The 17300-nt window shown below is 36.0% G+C and overlaps 1 protein-coding gene across 1 annotated transcript in view; it reads right to left on the reverse strand.

Moving 5' to 3' along the window:
• Positions 1-17300, reverse strand: part of THSD7A (thrombospondin type 1 domain containing 7A) — a 456281-nt gene that overhangs the window by 96336 nt on the left and 342645 nt on the right. The window contains exon 7 of the mRNA XM_004265544.3: positions 8197-8391. Coding sequence (XP_004265592.1) covers positions 8197-8391 — 195 coding nt within the window. The remainder of the gene's footprint in view (positions 1-8196; positions 8392-17300) is intronic.

A 17300-nucleotide genomic window follows, 5' to 3' on the forward strand; every position in this document is an offset into this window, starting at 1 on the left:
GTTCATCACACATATTTGTAATAGTAAATGGGGGAAATATTGAACATAATAAGAGGTGGGTTTTAGATATTAGGAAAGCAAGTCTAAAGAAGTTAAAAAAAATAAGAAAAAGTGATTCAATAGCTAGTGACCCTATTATGGAAGATGGCCTCTAAAGCTTGAGATTTGGGTAAAAGTCATAAAAAAAACACACCCTGAGCTGATCTTTAGGTGTCATTTCATTTGTGAGTAAGGACATCCCGCTATTCAGCATATAAATCAGTAGGCAGTTTACGTGAGAATTTAACTGCAATTTCTAATCACTTACGCAGTGTTGAACATGGGATCAACATGCGAATAACCTGCATTAAACAGCATTTCATTGCTGTCCCCTGCTTCATGAAGGTGAAAACATCTGTCACAGTTCATATCCTATCTTCCATCACTGGAAGCAATAAGTTTAGGATTTGAATAGGAACGACTCCTAAACCTGCTAATTGGATTGGGGAGAAATAAATGAGCACTCTTATTACCCATTTCCCTGAGGCTCTAGATTTGTCCAGCCTTATTTCTCAGGAAAACACAGGCTAATTGTAGACATTTTACATAACCATTTTAACCATACCTTCATATTAATGGTGAAATTATCCTTCTTCAACAAAATAATGTGTGTCTTTACTTAGCCCATTTTCACTTTGAGTATACGTATGCTATTTAAATTGTGATTTTAAAACTCTGAATTGTTTTTGACATTGGAATTCACTGCTTGGCTTTGAAAAAAATAAGAACTTCTACAACATCAGCATAAGGTGTCCAGGAGCTACAAGATAACTGTTTAAGTTTACAGACATAAAGACTATCTATTTTCTTGCCCCAATCCACGTTAAAGCCACATCAGCAGTTTGGGGCTGATGTTAAGATACTTGCACAGATAAGCCCCAATGTGGTCTTAATTATAATAACAATGTGGCAATTTGGAAAGCATGGCTTGGAGTAATCAGTCACTGCAGCACGGTCATGTTGTTTGGGGAATAATTTTATGGTTGAAAAATTGATAGATACAATACTGAATTTACTTATTATTTATAGGAAGATCTAATTCCAGACATCTGGGAATATTCCCATTTCCGTAGTACTGGGGAGATTATAAAATGTCACCTGTGACAAAATTAGTGATAAGCATATTTTCTTAAAAATCCTCTTATACATAAAAACATACGCTTCATACTAATGTGACTATTTAGATTTTCTATCATTCCAGCAAAAAGAAAGACTTTATAATACTTTGATGAAATCCTGCTATATAAATAAACTTTCATGTCCATAGAAAAATACCAACTATTATGTGAAACTTCTCTCTTAGGAATTAAAAAGTGACTTTTCCTCCCCACATCAAGATCATAAAAAGCTTGATTAGGAAACATTTAACAGAACTATGGCGTTACTGGGTCTGGCATTGAAGTCCTTACAATTTAGACGGCCAATTGAAAAAAAAATAACCTTTTCAAAACATTAATTAGAAACCTATGTACTGACTGCAATATGCAATGGTTACCTGCGCTTCAAGGGATAACTAGAGGGGCTGGAAATAATTCTTGCTACTCTCAAGGATCTTATAATGCAGTGGAGAAAAGTAATAGGGGGATAAGTTGAGCAAAAAAATGAGTATAATTCTAGGTAGAATATAATAATTATGTTAAAAGAGGTATTTTGTATAATTGGGATTCAAAAGTGTAAGATTACATTAGTTTGGGGGTAGTAAAAATGACTCAGGTTATTGAGATAAGGCATTGATATGAGTTTTGAAGGAGTAGTAGTTTAATAAGCAGAGTTCTGGGAAGGGAGAGAAGGAAGGGAGGATTTTATTTAAGCAGAAGAAAAAATAAATAAAAGCAAAGGTGCTCAGGCAGGCATGACCCTGGGAATTAGTAACATTGATGCAGTCAATTGGAGTAGACAGTCCACACAGGGAAGTAACTGGCAATAAAGAAGTGGACGGGGCTCAGACTAAGAAGAGGCAGTTACAGTGTACTATGAATTACAGTTTTAAGATACTTGTAACTTTGCCTGCTACTGCAGCCCTAATTACTTTGATAGCAGAACACTGTGGATGAAAAGAACATTGGCCATGGCATGATTTCAGGGAATTTAATTGGAAGAGTGTTAGCCATAGAGAACCTCAAGAGACTCTGCTGCAGCCCCTACCCCTTCCACTTGTTTCCCCTTGTAGTAAAAGGTAGAAGACATCCCAGGGTGGAGTCTGCATAAATCCTGCCTGGTGGTCCTGTAGGAACAGACTGAAGCAGAACTCCTTTTTCAAAGTCAGTAGTAGGAAGATGAGGAAGTGGCAGTATTTGCTTAGAAGTCAGAGTTATGTGTGTATAGACACATAAAATAGATCCTGGGTTCTTCAAATTCCTCTAGGAAATATAAATACTCCCTGATTCTTAGAATTAATATCATTTAACTATAAAAACTAAGCAAGATAAAATAGAAATATTCCTCTCCCCAATGTTTTATACTGCAAAATATAATTTTTGAAGATACTAATTATTTGAGAAAAATTTTGGTCTAATTTTATTCAATTGTCTCCATTCTCTGCATGTACAAAGCAGGTGTAAAGACACACTAACATTTTGCTGAAGTTATAATATCAGTTCATTCTGAACTTTACAAAAATAAATATTCTCTCATTTCTTGCTTTGTAAGGGTAATTGAATCTATAATGAGAACTAACAGAAGTTACTGCTATACTCAGTGGGAAACATTTTGAAAATCATTTTTCCTTTTTAAACCAAGTGTGTTAAGAATCTGTAACACAAGTTAAAAAATGGAGAAGGCCATAAACCTAACATCAGTTTAAAATTTTTCATTAAAATTCAACTCACTACTATTTATATTAAAAACATGCCAGACTTAAATGTTAAAAGACGGCATCCTTTTAGAACTCCTGAAATAATTCTGAAGTAGCTCTTGGAATCCATCCTGTAGTTTTACAAAATACAGGGAAGATTTTTACCTCAAAGTATCAAACAAATCAAAAAGCAAATTACTAATCTTATTTAACTAAAAGTCAACGCTTTGGAAGTAAGATACAAACACATACACACACAATTTTATTTTTTAAGTTGAAAAGAAATATTTTTACTTTCTCCAGTATATTATCTATCTCCAGTTGCTATCATTTGTGATTTGGTTTCCAAACGACAATATTTCAATAAGAGGCATTTTATGACATTTTTGTGTACTGCCGGTACACAAAATAATAGGTTATATAAAGTTACTCAAGATGCTATGAAAAGCAATTGTATTCAAATTGTTTTCATTCTATTATTTTTTGTTTAACTTTGAACCAACCTCAATACTATAGGAAAATTAAAAGTATTATCAATAGTTTCTTCCCTTGGATCACTTGGAAGAAGTTATTGAAATGATCCCCTATTACCCTAAAAACTTCAATGTGTATTTCCTGCAGTCAAGGGCATTTTCCTACACATAAGCACATTCAATATTTAAGATCAGGAAATTAACACTGATACATTATTTCCATCTAATCCTCAGACCCATTCAAGCTTGCCAACTATCCCAAAATATTCTTTATAGCAAAAGGACCTAGTTCAGAATCAAGTGTTGCATTTAGATGTTACGACTTGTTAGTCTCCTTTGATCTTCCTCAGTCTTTCCTTAATTTTCATAATTTAGACACTTCTGAAGTTTAAGGGCCAGTTATTTTGTACAATGTCTTTCAGCTAGGGTTTGTCAGATCTTTCCTCATGATTAGATTCTACAATATGTATTTGCGACAGAGATGTTACAGATGTGATGTCATGTTCTCATTGTACCACACCAGGAACACACGCTATGCACGTTCCCCATTACTGATGATGTAAACTTTGATCACTGGATTAAGGTGGTGTCTGTCAAACTTCTTCATTTAGGAGGATACTTAAGATTGTAAATATAATGTTCTTCATCAGACTTTCAATTAATACATTTATTTATATCAAGTATGGATTCATGGTTTCCTCTCTTATTTAAAGAGTTATAACCAGCTGTTACCGTTATTTTGGCATTCACATTGTTCCTGTATGTGGCCAGTGGGAGACCCTTCAAGCTAGCTTCTGTGACCTTTTGACATATTCTCCTCTTCCTTCCTTTCTGGCACAAGATCCTCCAGGCACATCTTACACTTTTCCTATCTCAGCCTTAGAATCAGCTATTTCTCCAAAAAGCCCTGGTTCCTTTCATTGGAGAACGGCATTAGACACCAAGATCTGAGTGCTGAATGCACATATTGCTATTGTGGTCCTGCGGCTCTCATGTCATTTCAGTGGACAGAGCTAATACATGTATACATCCATAATATGAATATATATCATACTTATGTTTGTATTTTATTTCTATGCCTAGATTTATAAATTGGACACCATGAATTCACACTGATAACTTCAAGTTCCAATATAATACAATAGGGTTTATCCTAGTTTTCTTTTTTTTTTTTGGTACGCGGGCCTCTCACTGCTGTGGCCTCTCCCGTTGCGGAGCACAGGCTCCGGACATGCGCAGGCTCAGCGGCCATGGCTCACGGGCCCAGCCACTCTGCGGCATGTGGGATCTTCCCAGACCGGGGCACGAACCCGTGTCCCCTGCATCGGCAGGCGGACTCTCCACCACTGCGCCACCAGGGAAGCCCTAGTTTTCTTTCTTAACATACTTATAACTCCCTTCTCTAGCAATAAGAAACCCAACTCCTATTATGTTTAATACATGTACCTATTTGGTCACTCCCCCACCCCAGATTATTCCAATCTCTCACTGCCATCTTCATTGCTGTACCCATAGGATATCTTCATCACTCTGCCCATATTCTGACACCCTGCATTCGGCCACCCCACATTACTGAAACCCTCCTCATCCCTGCTTGGCTCCAACACCCCACACTGGGCTGGCTGCTTCAACGCTGGGATTCTCTCTTCACCCTGCTCGTGCTCTGGTATCCTGTGTTGGGTAGCTGCTTTTACCCTCTTATATAATCCATGGTCCTCCCCACCCCGACCGCTTTAGACTTCTCAGTGTCTCTGACACTTCATGCCAGGCCATCCTTTTCCTACTGGGGATGCTCATCTCACTCAGCCTGGGCTCTGACAACCCACTCTGGACCACTGCAGACCCCCCACCTGCTGGCACAGATGCTCAACTGCTTGGTTCCACTTAATGATTTTCCATATAAAATTGTTCGGGAAGAGAGATACAGAGCCTAGAAAGGAAGGGAAGGAAAGCAAAAAGAAAGTATAACATGAGGAAAAGGAAGCGCTATTCTACTATTCTATCATTCTTTTAATAGGAACAAAGAAATAATAAGTCATAACATTTTAACAATGGAGAGCTTATCTACTGCACTGGGGCCACATGGAATAATCCTCTATCTCACTCACACACACACACACACATATATATGGAAACAGATATACATATAGACATAGAGGTAGACACACACATGCATACAGACATACAAAAAAAAAGACAGGTAAACCAGGGGTAAGACCAGTAGCCAGCACTCCTCTCTTTCTAGCACACAGTAGGACTATATTTCCCCTGCCCCGCTTAAAATTAGGTTCAACTTCAAGTCATGATTATATGATTTGCTTTGATAGTGAAATGTCAGTGGAAATGACACAAATCACTTCTGGATGAAAGAATTTAATTGCTGATGCTTTTAAATCAGCAGATAGACTCCCCAGCTAACTTCTTCCTCCGGCATGAGGATTGTGAGGTAGGCCTTCATATGCAGGTGCAATGCTGAGACATTTCATGTAGGACAGACTGCCTTGGAGAGTCACCTGTCACTGCAGCAAAATTCCCAAGAGGGAAAAATAATTGTTTTTTTTTAAAGTTACTGAACTTATGGGCTGTTACTGCAGTACAACTTAATGTTTCCTTATTAATACAAAGACATTATATTACTGAGATAAATAAAAGTACAAATGTATAGGTTGCAGCATTTATTTTGTAAATCCAGATAAATACATTTTTCCTGTAAGTTATTTCATGAGAAAGTTGTATAATTTCATGTCTTACGTTTACTCAATATATAATTTTATTAAGGTGATCTTTTCCCTTAAGGTTATCACATTAATTTTCTGATCCACAGATAATTAAGAACATTTATGACATGTACAAAATACTAATTCTTGGGGAATAATAGAAATACCTGCTTTTGTGTAGAATTATAAAGCGTTAGCTAATTGGCAGGGAAACATATTTTAAAACTTCCTGCAAATGCAGTTCCTAAATCATTTAGAAAATAGCTCAGAATTAAAAAAGGCTTAGTTTGAAGAAAAGAAAATGTGTTTCAGTGTCCAGCAAATAATAGGTATTATATCGTTTTTGAAAGATAAATTCTTCATTAAATATTTCACATAATTATACCAGTTTTTGTAGCTGTTATTAACAGAGACAAATAGCAGCAGATTCCTCATTGCCAGAGTTTCCTCTACAGTTTCCATTTAAAAGTATGTTTTGAATTCATGCCTTTATGATTAACTATATACACATCTGTAATTTTCCAGCACGGGCTGCTTATGATGCAGCTATTAGCCTTCATTAAAAATTATCGAAGTCCCACACTTTCAAACTAAGTGGATGATACATACCAAACAACAATCATACATTTTTGCCTTTAAAGCATTCTATGACCTTTCAGTGTGAAGCATCATGTCTATAGAAATAATGATCTGGTGAGTTCTTCAAACATGGCAAAATCTCAGCCATGTGACTCATAGGGCGAAAAGTCACTTGTTACTAGTCACACAGCAAGTGTCTGCAGAGTATAATGGATTTATAGGAAGCAGGGTGACCACAGATCTAATTTTAATGAAGCCCAAGACATGATCTGAGCTGATAGAGTGTGAAGTCTGAATATAATCTATACAAGGTTAGAGTTATTGTTTGACAACATAAGGAATATAATTTTGTCTCTAAAAGGTTCTATTTTTCTATTAGGTTCCACAGATACATTTTTCTCTTGGTAGCAAATGATTAAAATTATATTGAGGTGACAAGAAAAAGTTTTTGGACACTTTAAAGAAAATTCTAAATTTTCTCATAGGTTGACTATTTTAAATATGTTAAATTTTCTCCTATGTCTTAAGTCCAAGGTAGTTGTATTTTTGCATAGAATCACATACACAGATAGCAAGTTTGATTAAGTAAGAATACTAGCAGATTTCTATCACTAAAATGCTTCATAAACAGAAAAATGAAATAGGCAATATGAAAACTCCTCCAAAATTGATTACTTGGAGGTATACATAAAGAAACATGTGCTTACTACAAATAGAAATCATTATTTACTAGTGTTAAATGTGAATGGAGAAGTGTCATTCAGCCTGATAACATTTAAATAACGTACGCCTATATTCTTGAGACAGAACATGCCTTAATGTGACAGAACTTGACTTATTTCTACGTTTTCCTTACTCCTGTGTTATTTTCCAGAATGACAAGATTAAATACGACATTATATCACCCAGTCACACAGAGGCCAAATTAGCATCTGGATACAAGCTTGAAAGACAATTACCAAGAGCCTTGTATTACTCGACAATAAAGCTTGAACAACTGAACTATGAATATATGAAAAACCTGTGCTTTATTCACCCAATAGGGTGAAATGATTTAGGAGCAAAGTATTTTAAAAATGAACACAGTCTACATTCTGGATCTCAGAGCCTATGCTCAGGAACCTGAATGCTAGAAAATCCATGTAATTTTTAGTCAAGCAACAGTCATGCTGGTGATTATTTAAAATAAAGCTTACTATTTATGAGAAGGTAGAATACGATTTCATGGGGAAAATTGACTACTGAAATAGAGAAAAAACAATGAAACCTGACATTTGCAATGTGGAGAGTCATTTTCAAATTTTTTTCACAGGTTTAACACTTTGAAGTAGAAAGAACTTGAATTATTAGGAGGGAGAAAAGGCAAAGTGAGTTCACTTTCCAAAGTCTTTTTTATTAAAGATCTATCTTGAAGGTTAATTTGGGGGAACAGGAGCAAGCTGCCCAATATGTCAACAGATATTAAATCTCCTTGGATTGCTGGATTTCTGGAAGTTGATTTTTGTAGAACATCCATCGTATCCAGGCTACACAAAGAAAATGCACACCAACTTCTGGAAGAAACCTAAGTCCCTTCTGAACCTGGTGACCTTACCTTCCTCTCCTGCATAGGCCAGGATGGACCGTGCTCGTATCTGTTTCCCTTCTGTGGTTTTCCCCGAGCAGGTGTGGGAGCAGGACGACCATGCAGACCATGTGCTGAGCACACAGTCCTTGGGGCACGGGGCATCGCAGGCAACAGGGATGGGGAAGATGGCGTCTCTGCACAGCTGTCTGTCAACTTCTTCTCCTGGGAAAGACATCATCACCAATAGTCTATCATTTTTAAATAATGTAAAATGAGCAACTGAAACCAGGTGGGCACCAACATAAACTAGGTTACTTCCCTCTTGTTCTTGGTTAAAAGCAAAACCAAAAGAGTCACGGCATACTATAGCCAGATGTTAAAAAATTACCAGGAATGAATAGATAGACACATAGATAAGACAGATAGATCGATCAACTGATTCCTAAATGAGGCTTCTTTATTATCAGTGTTTGGGTGTGTAGATCAAGCACATTGTTACAAGTATTTTATGCTGTGATACCTGCCCAGGAAGTGATTTTTATACTTATATTATTAATCTTTGCAATAAAGAGCATCAAAGAAATATGTCCATCCCCCTTTATTTCATTATTGCAGATGAGCCATCATTCACAAATAATGAGTCCATCCATAGCATGTACCATTGGTTTTCCTGAACCAACTCATATTCTCTTATTTGCAAACTCTCTTGTGTCTCCCAGAGAATTTATTTTTGTACAGTTGGCAACCTTTTTCTTTCATTAAAAAACTAGTCCGGGGCTTCCCTGGTGGTGCAGTGGTTGAGAGTCCGCCTGCCGATGCAGGGGACACGGGTTCGTGCCCCGGTCCGGGAAGATCCCACATGCCATGGAGCAGCTGTGCCCGTGAGCCATGGCCGCTGAGCCTGGGCGTCCGGAGCCTGTGCTCCACAACGGGAGAGGCCACAACAGTGAGAGGCCCGTGTACCACAAAAAAAAAAAAACAAAACAAAAAAAAACTAGTCCGTTAGTTGGAAATAGCCAGGAAACATAAATAATAGGATGGTAGTATAAAACCACTGGCTACAGTGATCCCATTGGGAAAGGGGCAAAAAACAACAAGGTAAGCTAATGGCAGAAGTAAGACTGTGTCACTCCAGTGCTTAACACTCTTCAGTACTTTCCTACTGCTCTTAAGATGAAGGCCAGATTTCTCAAAAGTTTATGAGACCTCAAATGATGTGGCTCTTGTTTTCTTTTCTAGCTTCATCTCAGTCCACTCTTTCTGTTACTCACAGAGATCTAGAGACCGGCACTCATCTAGCGTTTGAGTAAATGAAAGGATATATACAAAAGGTCAGTGAGGAAGAAAATATTGTTGCTGTTAATAAATGCCAAAGAAAACTAGAAGAATTACAAATAAATGACCACAATACAGTATGAAAACGTCTGAACTCTGTGGCTTAGCTGTTAAGTACAGGTGCTAATGAGGTCAATGGAACAGAGTAAAACAATATACAAACAGGCAAAATTAATCTGCTGTTTTGCCACAGAATATATCCATAATTCAGAACGGGTGTGTCAGAAATGTGTGACTTGAGGCATTAGGCATTCAGATGAGAAAGGGTGACGAATCATGCCCTTCTTCATTGCTATAAGCCAACAACTCAAAGCTGTTTGTCACTGATGGAGGGTTAGGAGCATCTTTTGAATGGACAGTCCTTTATTCATGTATTTGAAAAACAAAGACAGAAAATCAGAAGTCAATTGGAAATGCTCTAACATTAATCGCTACTAGTTTGTAGGGCCTTAAATCATTAGGCAAAATCAGAAGTCAATTGGAATGCGTGTTAGTAGCCACTAGTTTGCAAGCCTTTAAATTGTTAGGCTTGCTCACTAGTAAGTAAGACTCACTAAAATGACTGTTGGGTCATCATTATATTATTCATTCTTCTTTAGTTACTCTGATCTGTAAGAAGATCTCCTTTAATTCTGCTTTTACTGGCTTTAGAGTTTGGCTTACATCCCAATAAATGGTATGATATAGATTGTATGGTAGATACAATATAAAAATCATTATACTCCAAAACATGTAATATTCTACAATTTACATAATGACTCTTGTGTGTACTAGACTTTTTTCTTAGTGCAAAGAGGGGCTTGCATATGTCTTATTTCCTTTGTTGCTATCTTTTATTGTTCTATCTACTCTCGTTCACTTTCATTTCCAATATTCTGTGAAAAGTAAGGCAAGTTTGGGGCGTATAGTCAACCAGGAATTATAGTTTTCTGTTTTCTATAATAGTTACTTAATCATTTCTATTCAGAAAAATTTAACTCATCCTGCAACATTAGAGGAGAGTGTGCTACCTGTGTGCAATTACATTAATTTGCATGACATAAATAATACATTCCTGTTTCTTGTAGTGTAAACCTAAGGGATGTACAATTTTAACCTTTCTTGCTTTTTGAGTTGGTCTTTTTTTTTTCCCCCAACCTGTGTCTCACACCTTATGTTAGATCTTTTTCACTTACCTTTTTCTGCTTAATCAGGTGTACTTTCCTGTAAGCTAATTCCTTCTAGAGTCCACCTTAACCCTCTGTGGAGCTGTTAAGAACCACTTTGGATCCAACCTCCAAGGTTTCAGCATTTACTTCACTTTCCTCCCTGGCAGTCCCCCCTCTACACACATCCCCCCCACCACGGTCCCACAACTTGGTCAGGTGTGACCTTGCCCCTGTTTGCCCCTCTAATCGCTCCTGATTGCCCATCAGGGTCTTGTATCCAAATAATGGCATTATGCCCTAGACACAGTGACTTTTTTTCCTTTCCTCCTACAGACCAATCTCACTGTTGCCTTTGCATTCTCTCTTCCTTTTTCATGAAACTTTCATATCTTCACACAGCAGACTGCTTCTCAACATTCAGGTTTCAGTTCAATTGTCTCCTTGCTAGAGGAGCCTTAACTGACCATACACAATCTCACAGTAAATTCATTTTATTTTCGTGATAGTTTTAACCACCACTAGAAACTATTTTAATTAATTGTTTACATGTTTATTATCTGATCCTACTACTAGAGTACAAGCTCAATAAGGGCATGTTTCTTATCTGTCTTGTTCATTATTTTATACTTAGAACCTAAAACACTGCCTGGCACCTAGTAGACACTAGATAATCTACTATGTGAATAAATGAATTAAGTTTAAGCTGTTGTTCTCGGAAACAGAAGGTTGGACTAGACAAATATGGATTTAAGTACAGTGTTTCTTAAAATACCATGCATTCAAGTGGTCTAGGACTTTGCTAAAGTGTATTCAGTGGACAGGCAGCACATGCATCATCTGGAGTTTGCTAGAAATACAGTCTCTCAGATCCCACCCATAAATCATAACTTGTATTTTAAAAAGATCCCTGGGTGATCTGTATACAGGTAAAATTTGAAAAGCATTGCTCTAAGATTTTTTTGCCTTTATTCTCTTGTGGTTTGATTAGAACTGAATTGCCTCTTGAAAGGGCAGCTATATAAAACGAATTCATCTGGATTTCCTACCTAACATCATTCACTTCTCTGTGGGACTTCCCTTTATACTTCTCTTTATACCTGGGTGAAAACATTCATTCAATGAATAGTTACTGATTGCTCATCTTTGGTCAGGCACCATGCTATGAATGTTATATACATCATCTCAGCTAATTGTGCCAACAGCCTTCTTTTTTTTGAGGTATAATTGACATATAACATTAGTTTTAGGTGTACAACATAATGATTCAATATTTGTAAATGATCACCACAATAAGTCTAATTAACATTTGTCCCTGTACATAGTTACCATTTTTCCTTGTGATGAAGATTTTTAAGATGTATTCTCTTATCAACTTTTAAATATGCAATATAGTAGTATTAACTATAGTCACCATGCTATACATTACATCTTCATGACTTATCTATTTTATAACTGAAAGTTTATATCTTTCACAGCATATTTCTGACATGGATATTAATATGTATTTTTCACTTTAAAGGAAATTCAAGCTCAATAAGTTTAATTTTACTGTCTCAAATTAGCAGAAGTTTGACTAAAGACGCAGAGATTTGTACTGAGTTCTAACCAACTCTCCAGTCTACCTTTTTAACTGTTATGGTGGTAGGGAGAACTTGAGATGCCAAAGGAGATAAGAATGGATGAGGCTTTGTCTGCAAAGAAGTCAAGGAACCAGCAGATTTTTTTCTTTAATCTTTCTGAGGTTAATTTCTTGCTATTCTGAATGTGATGCCAACACTTAGAATCCTTCTCATGCTTGACTTTGTGTATTAAATATACTATATTTTTTGGCATGCATTTCCAACATGAAAAGTTTCGAAGGACTGCTTTGCTTTTACATAACATGCTCACCCCTGACCCCACATCAAGCTCTAGGCATTTTAACCAAATCTTAAAAAAATGCATATTTTACATGAAATATATAACACAGAAGTAAATGAATGAATGACTGTCCACATATTACAATTTACATCTTACTTTGAAGCCTTAACTGAAGCATATCTTATTCAAACTTGTTTGTGAAACACTTTAACAAGAGGTTGAGAAATAAAATGAAAATGCTTGGGTTTATTTATTTTTATGAACTCAAAAACATATTTAAATATTTAAGTTGGTGACACCCATTTAACATTTTTCTCCATAAATATAATCTTAAGAATGTTCTTAATAATTTATCATTTTAATCAACTTAAACATGTATTTTGGCACTTTAACTCCCAAATTTCCCCTTTTTGAATCTATTTTTAGGGATACCACCAAACTCTCATGAACTCTTCTAAAATATCTCCTCTCATTCTATTGCGTTTCCTACTATAGCATAAGAGAATTAAACATCAGCTTGAAGTAATTACACCAACAATTCGTGAAGATTTCCAGAGAAGTAAAACAAAATGAGAACTGGGGTCAGAGGATAGACATTTTCTTTTCTTGGTAAAAGTATATACTGAAAGTTTATTGCATTCATTGTGGTGAAGCTTAAATGTAATATAAAAGATAAACCTTGGTTTATGAAGGTTTTTATAGTTTAAGAGTTACGAATATTGATACATTAAAAATATAATGAACTGTATTTTAATGTAAGGTATATGTACGTTTAGTCCTACTCCATAAATGTCCCTGGCATCATCCTGATTTTTTTAAATCATAGAAATGTGTTGACTGCTATGGTTGACTTTTAAAAAAAAATTTATTTTATATTGGAGTATAGTTGATTAACAATGTTGTGTCAGTTTCAGCTGTACAGCAAGGTGATTCAGTTATACTATGGTTAATTTTTAACAGTCTCAGTAGCACTATATGCAATGCACCTCCAGAAGCCATTGCAAAATCAAAACTCATCAGTGTAATGAAATTGAGAGGAGGGTAAGCAGAAAGGAGAAATCAAAGTAGAGAGAAACCAGATAAAGAGTCAAGATTTTTTTTAAAAAAGCATACTATTTAGAAAGTCTCTAGTATTGTAACCTTGGGATCAGATTCCTCTTGCCAGACCTGTACAAACTCTACAGTAACCCTAACAATTATTATTAAGTTGACAATGTCTTTTGTATTCTTCAGAAATTGTCTTAAAAATTCATATTGACTTTTGATAGTGAAAGTCATTATTCATATACTTACTTATATATTGATAACCAATATAAATTCAATAAACAATTGAGATGGGAAAAGAATGGAGGTTCATATTTGCCTAGATCTCCTAGAAAACATTTTCATATAACCACCTTATCTGAACTTTAAAACAACTGTAAGACATGTAAGTCCAGAATCACTCTCAGCTTATTGAAGTAAAAGACTCATGAATTGAATCTTATAACTCTTTCTTCATTCCCTATCTTGAAGAGAAGCTACACATCTCTTCAACTTAAATGGGAAGTTTCCAAATCATTTTTAATGCCTGCACTCCCTCTCCAATCACATCCAGGTGGTGAGTCTGATTTATTCAACGCACTAAGTATTGCCTCACCCCATGTTCTCTTCCACACCATTTCACACTTTCCTCTGGCCTCCTGCTGTGTCCCATTTCCCCTGCAGCCAATCACCCACCCTGAACACAAGGGTGTATTTTTAAAATGCAAATATGAGCATCACAGTCTCCCTGATACCTATCAGCTGAAGGCCAAATTCTTACTAGAGCAGAGAACATTCTCATCCTCCACCATTGCCTCATGTTTTCCCTAAATTCTATCCACTGAAAGCCATTTGCTTTTCCATGAACTGACATGCTGCTTTCTCACTCCTCTATCATTTCCTGTACACTGTTCTCCATGCCTCATTGCCTCATCATCTTGCTAAGTCATCCTTTAGGACTGGATTTCCTTCCTCTGTGAACCTTATCTTTCTCAAACCGCCCAGATGGGGCTGTGCTCTACCCTCTGTGTTCCACAGTGTTGTAGACATAACACTCTTTAAGACTTTTTTTCTACCTCCATTAGCCTATGAGAACCTTCTGACCAGAGGTATTGTCTTATTCAACATCTTTATATCTGGAGTCCTTGGTTCAGTTATTGTTAAAACTTAAGAGTTTTGCAGTAAATATTTGCTGGATGAGGGGTAAAAAATGAATTGGAAATCCAGAACATAAGTTGCTTTCCTGAAAAAGCCACTGTTTATATTGGGTTGGGTTGGCCAAAAAGTTCATTCGGGTTTTCTGTACAATGTTATGGAAACCCGAAGGAACTTTTTGGCCAGCCCAATATATTTCCAATTGATGGTTTACGAGAACCTGACCAAGATGGCCTTACCATTACCCACAGTTTGACTAAACTATAGACAGGTTTCTTCCTGATTCTAGGTCCCTGACCTCCCTTTATTAGAAAATTTATTTTAGAAAAATGCAACTGTAAATTTTCTTTCTGACCCTTTGAAATTTGTGTAAATCTTCTACTAGCCTCTTGCCAGTTTTACAAACCAGGAAATATCTTTCTCGAGTTGGGAACCATCTCTATCATGGACACATCAAAGAAGACAATGTCCTAATCTCCCAGTATGGTAGGTACCTATTTTCTTCATTGGGCACTAATTAGCAAGCACAGATTGCCTAATCACAGAGAAAACATTTGCAAACTCAGGAGTAACTCAGTATGCTCAACACATCCCACTGATCAATCTCTTCTCTTACATCTTCCAGTGTTATTCCACTAGCTCACCTCAGGGCTTAAAAAATATCTTTTGTTTCTGCAGAGTTGATTTTAGTTTCTCTCCAGTGTAACAGTCTAAAGCCCTCCTTACTTGTGTAATTTCAGTGCAGTTTTTATTTTGACCAACCAATTTATATCCAATTTATAATATGAATGTTATCTTTAGCTTCACTTTCTCTTTCTTTATATATAGAGAGGAAGAGAATACATTAAAAAATTAAAGATATTATTTATCTCTATAGAAAATATAAATATTTTTTACCTATTGACTTTTAAATATCTTTAAACAATTTAGGGTCTTCATATTATAATTTTTTTTCAGAATTTTCCTACTTTTTCATCATCTTCAAACTATTTCCATCCTCAGTAAGTTTATCTCTTATGTCCCTACTCTGTTCTTTTCCTTGCCACCTTTCCTTGTTTTGTTATCTCAAGTCTCTGTCTGTGTTTTCATTCTCCACAATCTTGGCAAAATTGAAACAGGTGACCCTGAGATAAAAACTTACCTTCCTTCCTTGTCAGCAGCCACTTTCCAACTCCAGGCCCTAATGTAGTCAATAATACAAGCTTTAACCAGAAAACTACTAGAGCTCATCAATGAATTTGGTAAAGTAGCAGGACACAAAATTAATACACAGAAATCTCTAGCATTTCTGTACACTAACAATGAAAGATCAGAAAGAGAAATTACGGAAACAATCCCATTTACTTCAAATCAAAAAGAATAAAATACTTAGGAATAAACCTACCTAAGGAGGCAAAAAACCTGTACTCTGAAAACTATAAGATGCTGATGAAAGAAATTGAAGATGACACAGATGGAAAGATATACCACGCTCTTGGATTGGAAGCATCAATACTGTCAAAATGACTATACTACCCAAAGCAATCTACAGATTCAATGCAATCCCTATCAAATTACCAATGGCATTTTTCACAGAACTAGAACAAAAAATGTTTAAGTTTGTATGGAAACACAAAAGACCCCAAATAGCCAAAGCAATCCTAAGAAAGAAAAACGGAACTGAAGAAATCAGGCTCCCTGACTTCAGACTATACTACAAAGCTACAGTCATCAAAATACTATGGTACTGGCACAAAGACAAAGATATAGATCAATGGAACGGGACAGAAAGCCCAGAAATAAACCCATGCACCTATGGTCAATTAATCTATGACAAAGAAAGCAAGAATATACAATCGAGAAAACACAGTCTCATCAATAAGTGGTGCTGGGAAAAGTGGACTGCTAAATGTAAAAGAATGAAACTAAAACACTCTCTAACACCATACACAAAAAATAAACTCAAAATGGATTAAAGACTTAAATGTAAGACTGGATACTATAAAACTCTTAGAGGAAAACACAGATAGAACACTCTCTGACATAAACTGCAGCAAGATCTTTTTGGATCCACCTCCTAGAGTAATGAAAATAAAACAAAAATAAACAAATGGGACCTACTGAAACTTAAAAGCTTTGCACAGCAAAGGAAACCATAAACAAAATGAAAAGACAACCCACAGAAAGGGAGAAAATATTTGCAAATGATGTAACTGACAGAGGACTGATCTCCAAAATATACAAACAGCTCATGCAGCTCAATATCAAAAAAAACAAACAACCCAATCAAAAATGGGCAGAAGATTTAAATAGACATTTCTCCAAAGAAGACATACAGATGGCCAAAAAGAACATGAAAAGAGACTCGATATTGTTAATTATTAGAGAAATGCAAATCAAACCTACAATGAGGTATCACCTCACACCAGTTAGAATGGACATCATCAAAAAGTCTACAAACAATAAATGCTGGAGAGGATGTGGAGAAAAGGGAATCTTCTACACTGTTGGTGGGAATGTAAACTGATACAACCACTATAAAGAACAGTATGAAGTTCCTTAAAAATTAAAAATAGAACTACCATATGATCCAGCAATCCCACTCCTGGGCATATATTCAGAACCCATATT

This window comes from Orcinus orca, chromosome 9 (genome assembly GCF_937001465.1).
Source record: "Orcinus orca chromosome 9, mOrcOrc1.1, whole genome shotgun sequence".
Taxonomy (NCBI): domain Eukaryota; kingdom Metazoa; phylum Chordata; class Mammalia; order Artiodactyla; family Delphinidae; genus Orcinus; species Orcinus orca.